A 19,859-nucleotide genomic window follows, 5' to 3' on the forward strand; every position below is an offset into this window, starting at 1 on the left:
AACTACTGATTCTAAATTCTTTTGATAAGGAGTAGATTCCAGAAATTGTACCTCCCCATCCATGTCTCAGCCTGTATACCTACCTGCCTACTGAATATCCCACTCACTACTAAATTCAAGTTGCTCAAAACAACTAGACGTATGTTAAATACGAAAATTGTTAAGAGAGTTCTATCAGGAAAAAAAAGTTTCTATTTCTCTCATTTTGTATCAATATTTTTGCATGAGATGCTGGATGTTCTCTCAACTTACTGTCTGTGACAATCATTTCATGATATATGTAAGTCAAATCATTACACTGTATACTTCAAACTTACACAGTGTCGTATGTCAATCACATCTCAATAAAACTGGAAGAAAAATAAAAACAACTACAACCTAAAAAAAAAAGTGTTCTGTTACTCTGAGCCTTGCTAGTGGTTTAGGGCAAGATTTCTCAACCTTAACACTACTGACATTTGGGGCTGGGTAATTCTGTGGTGGTGAAGGAAGCGGGTCTGCCTGTGGAATGTTTGGCAGCACCCTTGGCCTCTCCTCCCTAGGTATCAGTAGCACCTCCCAGTTGTCTTAGACAAAAACATTTTCTGCTTCTGCTGCTAAGTCGCTTCAGTCGTGTCCGACTCTGTGTGACCCCAAAGACGGCAGCCCACCAGGCTCCGCCGTCCCTGGGATTCTCCAGGCAAGAACACTGGAGTGGGTTGCCATTTCCTTCTCCAGTGCATAAAAGTGAAAAGCGAAAGTGAAGTCGCTCAGTTGTGTCTGACTCCTAGCGACCCCACGGACTGCAGCCTACCAGGCTCCTCCGTCCATGGGATTTTCCAGGCCAGAGTACTGGAGTGGGTTGTCATTGCCTTCTCCGAAAACATCTTCAGATATTGCCAAATATCCCAGGAAGGAGGAGGCAGAGATGGAAGTTGCCCCCAGGTGAGGCCACTGGTCTCAGGTAAAAGCCTTACCCCTAAGAAGCAAGTGATTCACTACGTTTTGTGACTAGGGAGATAAGTGTGTCTAATTCTGAAGTTTGGTTCCATGGTGAACCCCCAAGTGATCCTAACCCCTAGAATCTTTGAGGGAGAAGGCAATGGCACCCCGCTCCAGTACTCTTGCCTGGAAAATCCCATGGACGGAGGAGCCTGGTGGGCTGCAGTCCGTGGGGTCGTGAAGAGTCGGACATGACTGAGCAACTTCACTTTCACTTTTCACTTTCATGTATTGGAGAAGGAAATGGCAACCCACTCCAGTGTTGTTGCCTGGAGAATCCCAGGGACGGGAGCCTGGTGGGCTGCGGTCTCTGAGGTCGCACAGAGTCAGACACGACTGAAGTGACTTAGCAGTAGCAGTAGCAGAATCTTTGAATGTGACCTTATTTGGAAAAGAGTCTTTGAGGATGGAAAGTTAAGAAGCTTGAGATGAAAATATTCTGGATTATCCTGATGGGCTCTAAACTGAGTGGCAAGTATTTCTACAAGAGCAGACACAGATACAGAGAAAAGGCTGCATGAAGATAGAGGCAGAGTCTGCAGTGACGCAGCCACCAGCCAAGGGATGCCTGGAGCCTGCTAAGCCAAAGAGGTAAGGGAAGATTCTCCCCCAGAGCCTAGCCCCCCAACACCTCCATTTCAGTCTTCCAGAACTGGGAGAGAATACTTCTCTATTATTGTAAGCCACCCTGTTTGTGGTAACATGTTAGTCCAGCCGTAGGAAATGAATATAGTTAGCAAGCTTTCTTGGACTCTCATATTTAGCCACGCTAGCCATGATCAGTAATAAATGCTCTAGTTTAATGTTCCACCTGTTGACCCAGTAGTCTTATTTCTTAGCCAGTTCAGAATCCAGGCAGAGACGAGGAATAGAATTTATTGGACCCCTTTAAGATTCCCCAAATTATTTCTCAGGGTTGGGTGAAAATGAAATGGGTCAGCATAAGGGAAAGCGCCCTATACGACCTGTGGTACTTAGTCAGTTTATATTAAATGTCACTTTCTTTCCATCCAGGATGGTGACAGGTAAAGTGACCTTCAACTTTCTCAGAGTGCAGTGAGATTCATCTCTACTTTCTGATCTACCAGCCAGACTGCAGCCTCTCATCCAGAGGACAGCCAGACAGATCTCCACCTTCAATCCAGTAATGCCGCAAGGAGTGGTCAGGAAGCCCTTCCCATCGTTCACTCAGAGGCCAGACATATGCTTCCCCATCGCAGATGTGTGACCGCAGGTGGGTCTCCCCTGCCCTGGGGGGCAGGAATGGACTGCAAGTGCCTTATCCACACACCCTCCAGCCCAGACCTATTACCTGAAATCATTTTAGCCATAGGACTCCCCAGCAGAGAACAGACTACTGAAGATTCTCTGTACTAATGCCCGCATGATATGCAAGACCTCAAATACCAATTTGTCTCAATCACAATTCTGTATGCACAAGGAGAAAAGTCCTGGGACTTCAACCGAGGAGGGTGGGCCACCCCACTGCCACCCCCGTTCCCCTGGTTGCTTTTTTATCCGTGTTGCCTTACTTACATGATCAGGAGCTCTGACTCATATCGCATTAATTTATTCTTCTCCAGAACCAGCTTAAGCCATTCCTGCAAAAGCTGTGCTTCATCCTGTGTGCCTGAATCTGCTTAAGAAATCAGTGGCAAATGGGTTAGATTGGCATTTCTCTTCCCGTGATCAAACTGCTTTGAAGCTACTTTAGGGGGCCATGTTTGTAGCAAAAAGGGGTCTGCAGGTGGCAGCCCCCTGACGGCCTGTTGAAGCCTCAAGGTCATGGGCATAACAAATAAAACACACCTGCGCATGCTCTAGGGGAGGTCCTCTTGGACATTTAGGGCGTGAATACTTCAGTTCCAAGGGTGGTATACCCTTGACAATGGCCTGCCACACTAATGACCCTCCTCTGAATATTTGAGTGTCTTCCATAAAATTTCTATGCATTTGTATATCATATCCACCACCAAAGAAAGCCCTAATAGCTCTGCTGGTTACTATCTCCTTCTCTTCTTCTGAATCGAATGCCTACTGAGTCCCCAGGTGGGCTGTGGGTCCCTCCATGGGGCAGGAAAGTTCACATACCCTTTGGTTATAGAAGAGTGGTAACTGGCATTTTGGGTTTGTTTGTTTGTTGTTTTTCTTTTTTGCACAAAGAAAAGCCAAATGATTAGAGGGGAAAAGTTATTAGCTTTGAGTCTCATAGGGAAAAAGTTTTATCCATACTTGCTTATAACTTAGATTATGACCTTTATTTCTTTATTAAACAGAAAAATTAGCATGATAAAATTCACACTGCTTTTAGATATTCAGTGTTAGATGCTAAATGTTTTGATAATAAAATGTTAAAATTTGGGAATGTTTGGGAAGTAGTAACATCGGTGGCTTTCTAGTCTTTCACCCTGAAATGGGAATACAAGCTGTGTTGCAAAGCTCATGGCCATCCTCCAAGGATTTAACCTGGTAAGCCCCATTGCTGTTGTTTGTTGTTCAGTTGCTAAGTCGTGTCTGACTCTTTGCGACCCTATGAACTGCAGCATGCCATGCTTCCCTTGTCCTTCACTATCTTCTGGGGTTTGCTCAAACTCATCCATTGAGTCAGTGATGCCATCCAACCATCTCATCCTCTGTCCCAAAGGCAGGGAGGAAAACAGGGCAGTCAGAAGATGTGTGTGACCTTGGGAAAGTGGTTTAACCTCTCAGAACCTCTGCTTCTTCATGGGATAAACTAAACAAGAAGGCACACAGGTAAGAGAATAATAATAAAGAGCTGCTGTTTATAATGCAGGATTACGTGCCAGCCAATGGGCTAAGTACCTTATATGCAATACCTCGCTGAATCCTCACAGCAAACTCACCAGTAGGGTCCCTTGTTATCACCATTTGATGGCTGAAGAAGCAGAAGTTTGAAAGATTAGAATAACTTACTCAAGCTCACGGTTAGTAAGTGGCAGAGCCAGGGCTTGAGTTCCGGAGAGCCTTACCCTAAGCTCGTACTCTTCTCTGCTTGTATGCCCCTCTCCCCTGCTCATTACTCCCTCCATTCCTCTCACAGCCCTGTAAAGTAAATGAAGCCCCTAGCACATTGCAAAGTCATCCGTAAAAACGAGTTCTCTTTCTCCCTGTCTCCTTGATCACATGGAAACTGGGGTCCAGAGTGATTGATGTGCAATATCCCAAATTGTATACTTAGTTAATGTACAAACTGGTGCTACAATGCAGAACTTGACTTCTGATTAATTCATTCATTCAATAACACCTATTTACAGAATAGGAGTCGGGTATTGCCTTAGGTACTGGGGATACAGTGATAGATAATGCTATTTATCACCGGAATTTTGGAGATAGTAAGGCATGGTATCTGCTGAAAAGGGTGTTGTTAGATAATCTTTTGGATCAGATAGACCAAAAAGCTAGAATAAAATAGAATATCAGAAAACTGTTGCCACAGCAAAAAAAGGACTCTGGGAATACACAGAAGGGAGGGGATTTCTGGTCAGGATATGAGGCTGGGCTTCCCAGGGGAGGTGATGTTTCAACTGGGGTATTGAAGAAAGGATAACACTTTGAGAGGAAACTCTGAGGGTGGGAGAGAACATTTCAATAAGAGGGAACAATATGAGCAAAGACAAGAGGATAGAAGATGGTGGCGACAGAGGTCAGGAAGGGCTAAGGGGACACAGAGGGTAGACAATGAGACCTCAAAGAGTATGACCATCTCATCACAGAGGCCCCTGAACGCCATGCTAAGGCTTTTGCACTTTATGCTGTAAATACAAAGGGACACTAAAGGTGGCTGAGCAGGAGAATGATACCTAGAAGGATTAAAAGCGAAAGGGAAATAAGTGTTATTCTTTCTTAGGTTTCTTGAATGAATGAATGAGTAAAAGAACTTATAAACCTGTTGAGTACCAGCATCTTCTGAGCATTGTCGGTGGTGCTGAGGGGCAGGGATGAATAAGTCCTGGCTCCAGCTGTCCAGGAAACTGGGACCTTGCAATCCAGTGGGGAAACCAATGCCACACAGTCAGCTGGGATACAATGCGCCCCTGCCATGCAGCACAGGAGGGAAGCGATTCATCTTACGCAGAGGAAGTGGGGGAAACCTCAGAGAGGAGACAGCAGGTGAGCTCAGTCTAAGTGCACGAGTGGGAGTTTTCCAGGCGCAGGAGGAGGTGAAGAACAAGGCATTCCAGGGCATTAGTTGCTGAATGGAAGAATGAAATTTATAGATCATATATATGACATAGATGTTAAAAACATATACTTTAAATTCAGACTTAGGATCAAACTTCCATTCTTTGACCTGTCACTGTGGGGGCTTGAGTTCTTAACAGCCTCCCTGAGCCTCAGTCTCCTTATCTGTTTAAAGATACAATGGAATTGTGCATTCAGAGACCTTAACCCAGCCCTGGCACTGAGTATAAACTCAATAAATAGTAATGGTCATTATTCAAATCATGTGATGTACATGATGGAAGATCACTTAAGAGTCATCTCTCCCAGCCATCGAGGCACAAAGCAATTTCTTCTCCCACCCTCCGCTCCAGCCTCTACGATAATTCTCCATGGATGGTGAAATGCCCTTCTGTCCAAGAAGCCCACTGCAGAGCTGTGTACTCTCAAGTACTGAAAACTTCTATTGCTCGTCAATGGGTTGGCTATTTGCCACTGAGTCCAATTTTGCCCTCTGGAGGCAAATAGAGAACACATAACTCTATTTTACGTGAAAGACATTCAGATATTTGAAGACTGATCTCATGATCCACTAGTTTTCTTATTTCAGAGTCAGTACCTCTGGGTCATTTATCATTTCATCATAAAAGAGCTGTCCACCTCTATTTGCCTTCTAATTTCCTAGAACATATCTTAAGGAGAGTCCAGAATCAAACAAAGTATCAACAGCCCAGAATGGAGAGCCACGCTTACATCTTCACCTTGTGCCCTGGAATGCAGGTGTCCTTCCAGCAGCAGTGTCTTCACCTGGCTCTTCCTAATGTGCAACTGAATCTTGTCTTCCCACACCAGGAGTGGTGAAGGCTGAGGACTTCATGTTCAACTTGTGCAACTGATCTTCTAAAACTAATTCAAGACTTACTTGTGCCTTGTTAAATATCATCTTATTTTGTTCCATTAAGGGGGAATCTTTGGGATATTTTATTCACCTGATACATTTCTCCTAGTTTGGGATTTCTGTGCACTTGCACGTTCATGTGATACTGAGAAATGAAACATCAGATGGAACTGGACCAAGAGCAGAGCCATCTAGCCCCTAAGGGACCTTTCTTACCCTTTGGGCAAGACTGTGCTACAAATTTTAAATGCATGGCACCCAACTAGTATCATCCAGCCCCCATTTCTATACCTTGTCCACTAGGATCTTATAAACCTTAATAACAAAGCAATTTCCCAAAATCAAGCTTCACAAAGCCTGCTGTGTCCATTGGCATGACAAACCTCAAAACACCACCCAGAAGAGGAAATGACATTTATTTTCCACAGTGTCTAAGTAAACGCCTGTGGTTCCTAAATATTCACAGTTTCTTTAATAATTCTTTCTAGAATTTTGACAAAGATCAGAACTCATGTTTCTTTCTCATATGAAACTAGAAAATATACCCATTTCTAATCTTTTGGTTCTGGAATTTTTCCTGAGTTTTCAAAGACTGGGGTCATTTCTGCAAGTTATTTCAACACCAGGGGGTTAATTCAGTCAATAAGCAAATGCTGATTGAGTAAGGTCACATCAAAGACATATTCTATTGTGAACCTATCATCTTTCACCACGGCTGAGAAACCTGAATTCCTTGCTCTCCCATTTCTCTCACCTATCCAGGTTTAATTTCCTCATCTAGATATTTGCTTAACATTTCTAGATTGAGGGCCATTTTCCTTGATTAGGAAAACAGAAAAGCTGAGAGGAGAAAATCTTGCCTCGCCCCAGTCATGTAACATTAAACCATCTGTCTCAGCTCCGGGCTATTCTTGCCTTGTTCTCAGTCCAAAAGAAACAGCACTGTTCTGCTGTCTTGAGAGTATTTTTTGTTGTTGTTTTTCAGATTCGGCCTCTTTGCTATACTCTACCTACAGGTTCAAGCCAGACTTTTATCCTGCATTCCATGTCCCTTCTTCAGCCTTTCTTGTGTGTCTTTCTAAAATGTGGTCCCTCTGAGAGTCGTGCAGCCTCACTGATTTCTACTGATGCCGTATTCAACAAACACAGATTGAACTGAATCAATCAGTTTAATTTACGTTCTTAAATAGTAATAATGGTGTGATTTACTGAATGTTTACTATGTACCAAGCACCATGGTCAACATTTTACATGCATAAATAATGTGAAATAATTTGCAATTTTATAGCCTACAGTTTATTTTTAGACTCTCCCTTTCCTCAGTAGTCAAAATTACTTTTGAGGATCTTTGAACATGGAATCAAGTGCAGATTTCTAGGGAATCTGCTTTCCCAAAGCACTGGGTACAGGCAGACAGTGCCTAGCCCAGGCTTGCCTTGCTCTCAACCTGAACAATGCACTGAGATTTCCATCACCTCACTACCCACCAGAGAGCTTCCCTGTAGGTCCTAATGAAGTCTCGAAGAGCATTGCTCCTCACTGTAGATGTGGCAGAGTGAAGAGGCAGAGGGAGTGGGCTTTGAGATCGATCAGACCTGTCTCTCCCACTTACAATGTGTCACCTTGGTCAAGTAACCTCACCTCTTTCTGCCTTAGTCTCCTCCCTTGAAAAATGGGGGTGAGGACTTCCCTGGCAGCCCAGTGGTTAAGACTGCCACTGCAGGCGTCACAGGTTTGATCTAAGACTGGGGAACTAAGAGCCCACATGCTGCTTATGCAGCCAAAAAAAAAAAAAATGCAGTGATCATAGTCTCTGTCTCATAAATTGGTTATGGGGATGAAATGACAAGATGCACGTAAAATGTTGACCATGGTGCTTGGTACATAGTAAACATTCAGTAAATCACACCCTTATTACTACCGTGCTGATGCTTCTTCCAGCGTCCAGTTCTATGTTTCTGTGTGGACTATTTGCTGTATATCTCTAAAGCTCAGCTAGAGTGTAATCCCTGACTTGATTACCCGTGGCTAAACTTTACCAGGCAACTTCCCTTAAGATGAATAAAAGCACTTAAATAATTATATATGTATATATTTGTCTCCATGTAAACAGAAAGATCTTACGGCTGGATCATCAACACTTGCTTGGGAGGAAGCCTAGAGACTGTGCCTACACAGATCGCGAGCTCAGCCACACCTCCAGCTGGTCTCACGGCTGCTGGTGAACTGCACACCCTTCCAGGACAGGGATGTGACTCCCGCATCTGGGAACCAGGATGCAGCCAGAATGGAGCGACCTGAAGGTGAGCAGCCTCTAGCTGTGAATGCCACCCCTGCTGGGGCTGCCATGGACTGGTTCTTCCTTTGTTCCTGTGCCCTCGTAACGTGCTTTCTGCTAGACAGAATGCAAGGATCCTCTTGTTAGGCAAAGTAAAGTCATCAAAACTCAACATGAAACAGCTTTTTATTGATGGGGTCATATAAATTGACCCTCTTGTCCCTAGTGAGCTCTCAAAAAAACAAAGCAAAAATTTTCACTTCCTACTGAAATTCAATACTCCCCTCCCCACCCCCACCTCCCACACAAACATATGCACAATTGAGTTTAAATCACCTAGCCTGACAGCATTTAGTCCCTGCTCACAATAGGGGGACTGGCACTTAACATCCAGAACCTTTTTCTCAGTGGAGAACAACTGACTAAATGAACAATCTATTCTTTAAAGTCATGGCTTGTTAACCATTTCCTTTTGTTGGTAATCCTGAATGCTCCTGTGTGTACTGGTGTGTGGTTTTTCCAAGTTGGGTCTTGTGTTGCTCTCTGATTCACAGCTATCTAAATCTTTAGATGTGATTTCCCACCTCCTCAGAATCTGTGAGAAGTTCTACTTTGGTTTTTCCTGCAATTCTGTCAATGCCCTTGACATCCTCGGTGGTGATCTGGAGCATGAAAGGGCATTTGAGTAATCACAGCCAGAATCTTCAGTAGCAGTGGGCAAGCATTTCCCTCAGATGGTGGGTTTCAGCCCCTGCCTCTGGCTGTCTGGCCTCTTAGCTCCTGTGCACATCCATGGGCCTATTTCATTTCATCTCTAGCCAGGCCTCTTGTACCCAGCACTCTGGGTTCGTGACTTCCCACAGCTCCTTACACATGATGGTGGTAATCCAGAATGCTACACAGGGGGTCTGGTCTGATTCAGTCTTGACAAAAACTGGATACTGGAAAGTAGGTCATGATTCTATCCTGGGAGTCAGGGACTGCAGCTGAAAGCCATAAATTCCAGCCCTTCCTTTATTAAACAGCTTTTTGTTTTTGTTTCGCTTTTAGCTACATATCTAGTCACCATAAATGAAGTTTTTCTTGCTTAAATGGCAACCCACTCCAGTGTTCTTGCCTGGAGAATCCCAGGGACGGTGGAGCCTGGTCTATGGGGTTGCACAGAGTTGGACATGACTGAAGCGACTTAGCAGCAGCAGCAGAAATGATATCATAATATATGTAGTCTTCTACAACTTGCTTATTTTAAATTCTTTCTATATGTTTCTAAAATGCCTCTATGCTGCTCATTTTCACTGCTGTATTTATAATATTCAGTTGTATGTGCCACAGTTAACTGTACTACAGTTTATCCATTTTTCTGTTAATGTATAGCTAGGTTGTTGGTAGTAGTTTGCTACTGTGGATGATACTACCGTGAGCATTGTTGTATATATCTTCTGGCTAATGTGGGTATGAGTTTCTCTGGAACACATAATCAGGAATGAAATTCTTGAGTAGCAAGTATGCAACTGTTCAGCTTTTCAGCATAAAGTCAAATTGTTTTCCAAAGATTTGTGGCTGTTTATACTCCCACTGTCTTCCCCTTGTGGCTCCGAGGGTAAAGCACCTGCCTACAATGCGGGAGACCTGAGTTCAATCCTTGAGTCGGGAAGATCCCCTGGAGAAGGCAATGGCACCCACTCCAGTACTCTTGCCTGGAAAATCCCATGGACGGAGGAGCCTGGTAGGCCACAGTCCAAGGGGTCGCGACAGAGTCGGACACGACTGAGTGACTTCACTTTCACCTCTCATACTCCCACTAACACTGAATAAAAGCTCCCTTTATTCCTCACCCTTGCCAAATACTTAGTATTATCAGATTTTATAAGTTTTTGAAAAGTTAATAGTTTAGTTCACACTGTAGCATAAATTTGCATTTTCCTAATTACTAATGAGTATTCTTCTGTGAGACCTAGGACTTCTCTAGTGGCTCAGATGGTAAAGAATCTGCCTGCAATGCAGGAGACCCGGGTTCGATCCCTGTACGGGGAAGATCCTCTGGAGAAGGGAATAGCAACCCACTTCAGTATCCTTGCTGGAGAATTCCATGGACAGAGGACCCTAGCAGGCTACAGTCAGAGGGGTCACAAAGAGTTGGACACAACTGAGTAACTAAAACTATTACTATTCTTTTGTGAAATGTATATTTATACCATTTGCCTATTTTTATATGGAGTTATTAATCTCTTATTGATTTGTAAGAGTTCTTACATATTCTGGAATACTGAATATTTGTTATATTTGTTACAAATATATTTTCCAAATTAGTAAGTTTTCTTTTCTGGTTATATTTGTTGCAAATTTATTTTCCAAATTAGCGGTTTATTTTTTTCCTTTCCTTATGATGTCTACAGACTACCAACTTGAGGTCCAAGAGATTCTTAACATTTCAAATTAAAGTCTTTAATTTTTATGACATTGATTATATGGCTTAAGATGAGGTTCAACTTCATTTTTTTCCTGTATGGAAAGCCAGCTGTGCCAGAATCACTTATTTCCTGTGAATTGCCATGCTACTGCTGGCTTATATCAAGTTTTCATATATGTGAGATTATATTTGGGTGTGTTGGTGGCTCTCAGTGAAGTATTAAAATTGGCTCCATAAAGGATGTGTATATTTTTTCTTAGATTTATTCCTAGGCACATTGTGTTTTTATGCTAATATAAGTAATATCTTCTTTGTTATTTCATTTTCTAGAAACCAATGCTGAGATATGGAAATGCAATTGATTTTTCTATTTTGATCTTATTTCCAATCACATGATATAGACTCTTATTATTAAAAAAAAATTATCTGTACATTCTTTTGGGTTTCTATGTGGTTAATTCTATCATCTGGAAATGACAAAAATTTGTTTCTTCCTTTCCAAACCTTGTGCCATTTTATCTCTGGCTTACTGTACCGGCTAGGTCTCCTGTGCAGTATTGGATAGAAGAGGTGATGGCACGCATCCTCTCCTATTACTGATTTTAAAAGAAATGCTTCTAATATTTTACCATGAAACAATGCTGTTTGCTACAGGGTTTTGGAAGATATGTTTCAAATTCAGAAAGTTCTGACTCAGCAATTTCACTTCTAAGGACACAAAAACACCAGTTTGAAAAGATATATGAAGCCTATGTTCATTGCTGCATTATTTACAATAGCAAGATATGGAAACAACCTGTGTCCACTAATTGATGGATGGATTTAAAAAACGTGGTATATATACAAAATACTAGCCATTAAAAAACAGTGAAATCCTGTCATTTGACATCATAAATGGACTGTGAAGGTACTATGCTGAGAAGTCACACAGAGAAAAGTAAATACCATAGGATTTCACTCATATATGGAATCTAAAAAACAAAATAAAACAAAAACAAAGTCATAGATACAGAGATCAGAGCAGTGATTACCTGAAAGGAAGGAGTAGGGGGTGGATGAAATGGGTAAAAGGGGGTCAACTGTGTGATGATAGATGGTAACTAGATTTGTGGAGGTGACCACTCTCTAGTGTATACAGACATCAAATTGTCACGCTGTACACTGAAACTTCTATAATAAAAAATTTTTTAAGCTTCAAGAAGGCCAAATAAAAAGTTCTTTTTTTGCTAAAAGTTTTTATCCTCAATGAATGTTGAACTTTGTCAAATTATATTTTCTTCTATTGAAAAATCATATGGTTTTCTCTTTAATTTGATAATATGAGGATTGTTTAGTCACCCTTAGATTGTCAAATTTTAAAATGAATTGAATTAAATGTTCATTATATTCTTTTATCTTTTTGAATCTTTGCTATATCTATGGTTATGTCTGCCTCTTTCACTCATTATTTCTTCTCTTTTATTTTTAAAAATCAATTTAAGAGGACTGCCTTTAGTCTTTTAACTTTTTCAGTGAGCAAACATTTGGCTTATTTGACCCTATTTTATCTTTATTCTCTATTTCATTTACATTTGCTCATATATTTATTATCTTTCTTTAGGTTTATTTTGTTCTTCATTTTCTAAGTGAAGTTGGACACTTAGCTCATTGATTTAAGCCTTTCTTCTTTTCTAATAAAAGTATTTAAGGTAATACCTCTAAGAACCATTTTCACTGCATCCCATGAGTTTTGATCTATTGTTTTCCTTTTCATATTTACTATATTTTAAATTTCAAAGTATTTTTTAAAATATCTTTTTTATTTTTTTGACCCAGGAGAAATATATATTTTTACTTTCCAAATGCATGATTTTAAAAAATACCCTTTGGTTATTGATTTCTAAGTTAGTTATATTGTAGTAGAAAATGTGGCCTGTATAATATAGATTCTCTGAGATTTACTTTATGAACCAACACGGTCAATTTTTATAAATCATCATATAAACTTAAAAAGAACACACATCCTCTAATTTGGGGGTGCAGGGTTTTATACATGTCCGTTGGAAATGGCAACCCACTCCAGTACTCTTGCCTAGAAAATTCCATGGATGGAGGAGCCTGGTGGGCTCCACTCTATGGGGTCACAGTCACACACGACTGAGTGACTTCACTTTCTTTCTTTCTTTATTAAACTTATTAACTGCAATGTTCAAACTTATAGTAATGTTTTGTCTGTTTGACTCTCATTAATGGAGAGATATAGTAAAACCTCCTGCCACGATAATAGAAATTTCTGCTCGAAGTTTTGTCATTTTTTGTTTCATATATTTTGAGGCTGCTATAGGCTCAACATTTTAAACTGTCATAATCTTCTTGGTGAGTTGGTCATTTTAAAATTATGTAGTGGCACTGTTTATTGCTAATCATAGTTTTGTTACTAAAAGTTAATTATCTGGGCTTCCCAGGAGGCTCTAGTGGTAAAGAACCTGCCTGCTAATACAGGAGATATAAGAGACATGGGTTTGATTCATTTACCCTAGCTTTATTTGTCTTATTTAGCTAGTATATACTTGCCATTTTTCTTTTTTGCTTGTAACCTTTTGCTTATTTATGCTTTATACGTGTCTACTAAGTAGCATATAAATGGCTATTGTTTTGATCATTAACTTTCACTACAATTATTGAGATATTTAGACTTGTTTTTTACCATCTTTGTGCTTTTTATCTTTTTAAAAATGCTTTAAATTTTCTGTTTAGAATTGAATTGGGGGTTTGGTTTGGTTGATTACTTTTTCTTATTTCTTCTCCCTCTGTTTCCCCTGGTTGATCTGAAGTTACACACTTTTCCTATTCTTTTCATAATTACAGTTAAAATCTAAATAGACATTTTAAAAATATCCTTAGCTCAGTTCATTTCAGTTGCTCAGTCATGTCTGACTCTTTGCGACCCCATGGACTGCAGCACACCAGGCCTCACTGTCCATCACCAACTCCTCGAGTTTACTCAAATTCATGTTCATTGAATCAGTGATGCCATCCAACCATCTCACTCTCTGTCGTCCCCTTCCGTTCCATACCTTCAATCTTTTCCAGCATCGAGGTCTTTTCCAATGAGTCAGTTCTTTGCATCAGGTAGCCAAAGTATTGGAGTTTCAGCTTCAACATCAGTCCTTCCAATGAATGTTAAGGACTGATTTCCTTTAGGATGGACTGGTTGGATCCCTTTGCAGTCCAAAGGACTCTCAAGAGTTTTCTCCAACACCACAGTTCAAAAGGATCAATTCTTAAATATTCTAACAAAGTCTAAATTTTTAAATAGTTTCAGTTCAGTTCAGTTCAGTCGCTCAGTAGTGTCCAAGTCTTTGCGACCCCATGAATCGCAGCACGCCAGGCCTCCCTGTCTACCACCAGCTTCCGGAGTTCACTCAGACTCACGTCCATCGAGTCAGTGATGCCATCCAGCCATCTCATCCTCTATCGTCCCCTTCTCCTCCTGCCCCCAATCCCTCCCAGCATCAGAGTCTTTTCCATTGAGTCAACTCTTCACATGAGGTGGCCAAAGTACTGGAGTTTCAGCTTTAGCATCATTCCCTCCAAAGAAATCCCAGGGCCGATCTCCTTCAGAATGGACTGGTTGGATCTCCTTGCAGTCCAAGGGACTCTCAAGAGTCTTCTCCAACACCACAGTTCAAAAGCATCAATTCTTCAGCACTCAGCTTTCTTCAAGTCCAACTCTCACATCCATACATGACTACTGGAAAAACCATAGCCTCGACTAGACAGACCTTTGTTGGCAAAGTAACGTCTCTGCTTTTGAATATACTATCTAGGTTGGTCATAACTTTTCTTCCAAGGAGTAAGCGTCTTTTAATTTCACGGCTGCAATCACCATCTGCAGTGATTTAAATAGTTTAGTTTCATTTTAAACAACATAAGGACCCTGGAATGCTTTACTTCTAATCATTCAACTCCCAACTTCTGTCCATTTTAGTCCAGTATTTTAGTTCTATCTTTGGGAAAAAAACAAAAACAAAAAACCCATGCTCTTTTATATTGACAATGTTTTACTTACATGTTTATTATTTTTTGCATTCACTATTTCTTCTTTAATATTTCAGATCAGCCTCTTAGGTTTATCTTTTTTTTTCTGATTAAAGCATATTTGCTAGAATTTTGTTTGTAGGTAATTTGTTGATTTGGCTTGAATCTCATTCTGAGTGGCTCACTTCTTTGTGTTTTAGGTGATTTTAAAAATTATTATAAGCTCAGAGTTTACTGAATTTAATCTGTCTAAATCCTGAGAGCCTAACCTGAAGCATGGTCTCTTTTATACAGAATCTACACTTGGTCTTAGAGTTCTAGAGACCTGGCTTAACATGGGAATCCCAAGGTTAGCTCCCCTACTTCTTGTTAGACTTGAAGCAACCCTGGATTACTGTTTCTATGTTTGTTCCTTTCTGGAACACATAGGTTTTAGTAGATGTTTCTTCTTTTCCCTCTCTTTCTTGGCCCTGAGAGACTTCTCTCACTTAAAAGTCTAGCAACATCTTCAAAAATGTCTTGTTGTAGTTAATGGGCTTTTCAGTATATATTCCACCATTCTGCTGTTCCATATGTTTTAGGAACCGTATTCTGTATTCTTGGCAGAGGCAGTCACTTGGGTATTTAATTTAAATTTTTGTTTCAAGGAAAATCACTGTAATGGTGTTTTTTAAAACTAAGGGATGTAAAATTAATTTTGTGGGTCATAACAAGCACTAGAAAATGAGACAGAATAAAAATATCAGTCTTTTATAAGTAGTAAAGTTTAAAATTATCTCTCAAAATATTGTATTTGATTATATATTTATATGTACTATTAATAACTTATGATATAAAACATATTTCTTACTGCTGTCATGGGCAATTTTTTTGTGTAAAGCAATTGTCTAGAGCACATAACTCTGAAGCACATAACTCAATGACCCCAGGATCCATACGATGGAGAGAACACCCAAGGCTTCTTCAGGAAAAGAATCTTAGTCTGTCTGGCCCTCACTGGGTCCATCTCTGTAATAAGGCTACTGCTTGACTAGGTAGCTACTGAGGCTGGAAATAGAGGTGACTACCTAATAAATGGATTATTGCCATTTGTTGAGAGAGGCAGTCTGCCATAAGCCTTGAGCATTCCTGCATGTCTTTGCTGAGTGTGTGAAACAGCAAGGACTGACCATCCTATGATCCCGAGCCACTCCTGCAGCCAGTCAAGCAGATTACTTGCTTCCTGGGAAACGGGCCGGCTTGTTGACTGCTTGCTATAGCTGCTGCTGAGTTCCTCTGCTGTGGTACAACCCCCTGTGTGCACAGCTGCCATCTGGGTCTATCAGACTTAGATACAGGGCAACTTGCACCACGCTGCTGCTCTTGCCATTTGTGGTGCTGTGAGTCAAAACTCTCTTGCTCGGATGCACTGAATCTCACTGTTTACTTTCAGCACATAGAGTATGGCAAACCCATCCAAATTCCTTGGTTGCTAGGCTACCAGCTTCAGAATCTTTGCCATGAATGGCATCAAGATTCAAAATCAGGAGTGTCTGACTCTACTCTCTGTGTTCTTTGCAGGACACCTTGCTGTTTCATTATCCAAGAAATTAGTATTCCTTCTGTTCCTCAGTGGCAATCAAGATAAAAACCACAGAGTGGAAGCCAAACTACTTCCCTCTTCCGGCCTGTTTCTCTTGTTGTCATGTATGCTCCTGCTGCCACCTGCTGGCAGCCTCAGACAGGTTCTTTAAACCCCTTATCTGTGTGAAGGAAAAGCCATCTGACTCTAAGAAAAAAGAAACAAGCTCAACGCAGGCAACCAACTGGTAAGCCTTCTTCAAAGCTGGTAAAGCTATTGGGAAGGAGTAATTCCCACACACTCCCAATCTCAGTTTTCACCAGATTTTACCTGTTTCCAGGTACTGAAAGAAAGCACAGATTCTGTTATTTACTTCGCCTAAATTTGAATGGTGGTCTCCTGCTAAACTGGGGTGTTCCATCACCTTGCACATAACACTGACCACCACGTTGACAACCAGCAAACCAGTAGGTAATAGCATTTGACCAAGAAGAGTCTAAGCAGCTGCAAAGCTCAACTTGACCTCCTCATAGAGAGTGAAACTCAGGGCAATCAGGTCATTGCACATCATGGTCCTTTACTCTGGGCAGCTAGAACCATCAGGACAACCCATTCCCTTTGTCAAGGACATCTCTCTCTCACACACACACACACTCACAAACACACCTTACAGAACATAAAGACTTGTTATCTGGGGTGGATTTTTGTTTTTCTTTGTTTCCCTTGCCTTGACAAAATGGGGAAAAACCCTTCCTGGGGGTGGGAGAGTTTATTTCTGACTGTTGGAAAAAGAGAAAGCAGGAATTGTTGTCACGACAATTAGAAGCTCATCAAAGGCTTATTTTGCTCATCAGCCACCATTGCCCTCTGTCCTGCACCCCCGCGTGTTCCTCTAATTCAATGCCCGCCTAATGAATAACTCCTAGGAACAAAAGACCCTTTCAGGCTGGTGCACATCACTATCGAGGAGACTTGCATAACTGTCGCAGACAACTCATGTTTTCAGGCCTGTCTCTAAATCTGGTTATTCACAACCTTTATAGCTCAATATTATTGTCTAACTGTGATTATTTTCTAATTATCCTAATAATACCTATTAAATAATTCCCATTCAATCACTTGAACCAGAGCAGCCCAGACCAGCTCAAATGCAACTTAACCTAATAAGCATCGGTCATTCATTAAGCACCAGGGCAATCTCTTAAAGGGGCTGAGTGGAATATTAAACTGCACGGGAATATTACTATTGTGCAAATGTTATTACAAGTTAGAGTGTATTAATTTCGATGCCTGGTTCGCACATCTTCTGCTCGGTTTCCTCTGGGGCCGCTGTGACTCGACTCTTCCAGTCTCCTGCCCCTTGTTGATCTGCATCTGTCATCCACACAAGGACAATCAAGGAGAAAAAGGCCCATAAACTTAACATGGAAATTAAATTACCAAGGATATAAAGGGAATGAGCAGAATCCATCTTCTGGCTGGGGAAATACTACCTTTGAAAACACCGTGAGCTGGCTGAGTTTCTCTAGCTGATAACTCAAAATAGCCTTTCTTTATAGGGAGGGAGATTTTTCAGGAGCTTTAAACATTTGGTTTCTAGACTTTAAATTTCAAGCAATAAAGACCAGAAACTCAGGTCTTTTAAAAGTGGAGGATATTTAATAATGTTTCATAAAGTAATATCAGGTAGCTATTTATTGAATGCCTACAATGTGGTGGGCACTCTTGGGAGACTATTGGCCCACCAATGCCCTTAATTCTCAAAATGATCTAGTAATGTGAGGATTATTAGCCCTATTTTTTACTCCAAGGAACCTGAGGCCAGAAAGGTTAACTAATTCTCCTAAACCACACAGCCTAAATGCAGTGGAACAGAATTTGAACATGGGGCTCTTTGATGCTTATGATTTTACCTATCCCACCATGCCATACTGCCTCCCCAGCAAACCAAAACATGTCCTAGCTTTGCTGGTTTATCCTTTTCATTTCTAAGTCTCTCACTGAAGTCAGCAGATTCCCAAAGACAAGTGCCAAGCCTTCCTGATTGGGAATATAACCAAACATTTCATTGTATTGAAAGCCCTGACAACAGCTGTAGAGGCAGGCTGTGACCCTCACCCCAAGTAGTGACAAACAGTTATCATTTTTGCCAAAAACCCTACTTCCAATGGGTGGATTTGGGTTCTCATTGTAAGGAAATGCACAGAGCATTGTGAGAAAAGGAACAGATATTTATTAACCATCTCTCCTATGCCAGGCACTGTCTCAGGGCTTCCATATATATTGTTTTGACTGGTCTTCAACATAAATCTGAGGGACAGGTACAGTTGGCACTCCCACTTTGTAAACACAGAGACTGAGGCACAGAGACGTAAAGTAAGTCAGACCCTGACATCTCCAGAGAAACACGAACCACGCAGCTACTGAAGTTGAAATCATAGGACCTCTCAAGTGGATGGGCCTTTGTAAGGCTCTGGGAGTAGCCCCCAGCTTCAAGTCTCTCTATATTGTTACTGCACACAGAAATATATGTTTTTCAGTATCTGCTTTTTCATGCTTTATATCCAAGCTACAGAAAGCTAAAGATATCACATCAGAAAATTAAAGAGACAATGCCTCCAAGTATATGGATGTGTGTACCCATATAAATGGGGGGCTTCTCTGGTGGCTCAGATGGTAAAGAACCATCTTCCAATGCAGAAGGCATAAGAGACATGGGTTCGATCCCTGGGTCAGGAAGATCCCCTGGAGAAGGGAATGGCAACCCACTCCAGTATTCTTGCCTGGAGAATCCCATGGACAGAGGAGCCTGGTGGGTTACAGTCCATGGGGTCACAAAGAGTCGGACACGATTGAGCGACAAACACTTTCACACATATATGTGTGTGTATGTGTGTGTGTGTAACTGAATCACTTTGTTGTATACCTGAAACAAACACAACATTGTAATAAAATTCAACTAAATAAAAAAGAGACAATGCCCACCACTAACTCCAATTGATTAGCCACACCCTGCTGGATGGTTTCCAAAAACACATAGATTCTTCATTTCATCCCTCACCCAAAACCCTCTCCTCGTTCATTAAGGCATTTCACGTTTGGCCTTTGCAAGTGCTGTCCCCTCTGCCAGAACAGTCTCCTCACCTCCCTTGTTACCTCTTCTGGTTCTTGTCTTAACAGATCATCCCTTCCAGGTGGTTAGCCTGACTCACCTCCCCTCCCTGCCCCACCTCCATTGAGATCAGTTGGGAACCCCGTGATTCTGTCCTCATTCTACCCTAATGCTTGTTCCCATCACAACCCTCATCCCCCACTACTATGGTTAGTTTATTTACGTGTCTATGTCCCTCAGGGGTCCACACTTCTCAAAGTCCGAAAAAGTGTTTATCGTTATAGAAACATTATCTCCGTGTCAAAGGTAAGGCAAGCCTTCACCAGATGAATTCTGTTTGCATCTAAGAATCTGAAGCTATCAGTAGAATAGATATCATTTATTGCTTTCCCTTGTGCCAGGCATGTGCTGATTGGG

At 41.3% G+C, this 19,859-nt stretch overlaps 1 protein-coding gene across 1 annotated transcript in view; it reads right to left on the minus strand.

The window, feature by feature from the left end:
• LOC138092102 (F-actin-monooxygenase MICAL2-like) overlaps window positions 1–19,859 on the minus strand; it is a 69,151-nt gene that overhangs the window by 6,490 nt on the left and 42,802 nt on the right. Inside the window, exon 10 of the mRNA XM_068987974.1 lies at window positions 2,518–2,617. Coding sequence (XP_068844075.1) covers window positions 2,518–2,617 — 100 coding nt within the window. The remainder of the gene's footprint in view (window positions 1–2,517; window positions 2,618–19,859) is intronic.

The sequence above is a fragment of the Capricornis sumatraensis genome, chromosome 16, assembly GCF_032405125.1.
Source record: "Capricornis sumatraensis isolate serow.1 chromosome 16, serow.2, whole genome shotgun sequence".
Taxonomy (NCBI): domain Eukaryota; kingdom Metazoa; phylum Chordata; class Mammalia; order Artiodactyla; family Bovidae; genus Capricornis; species Capricornis sumatraensis.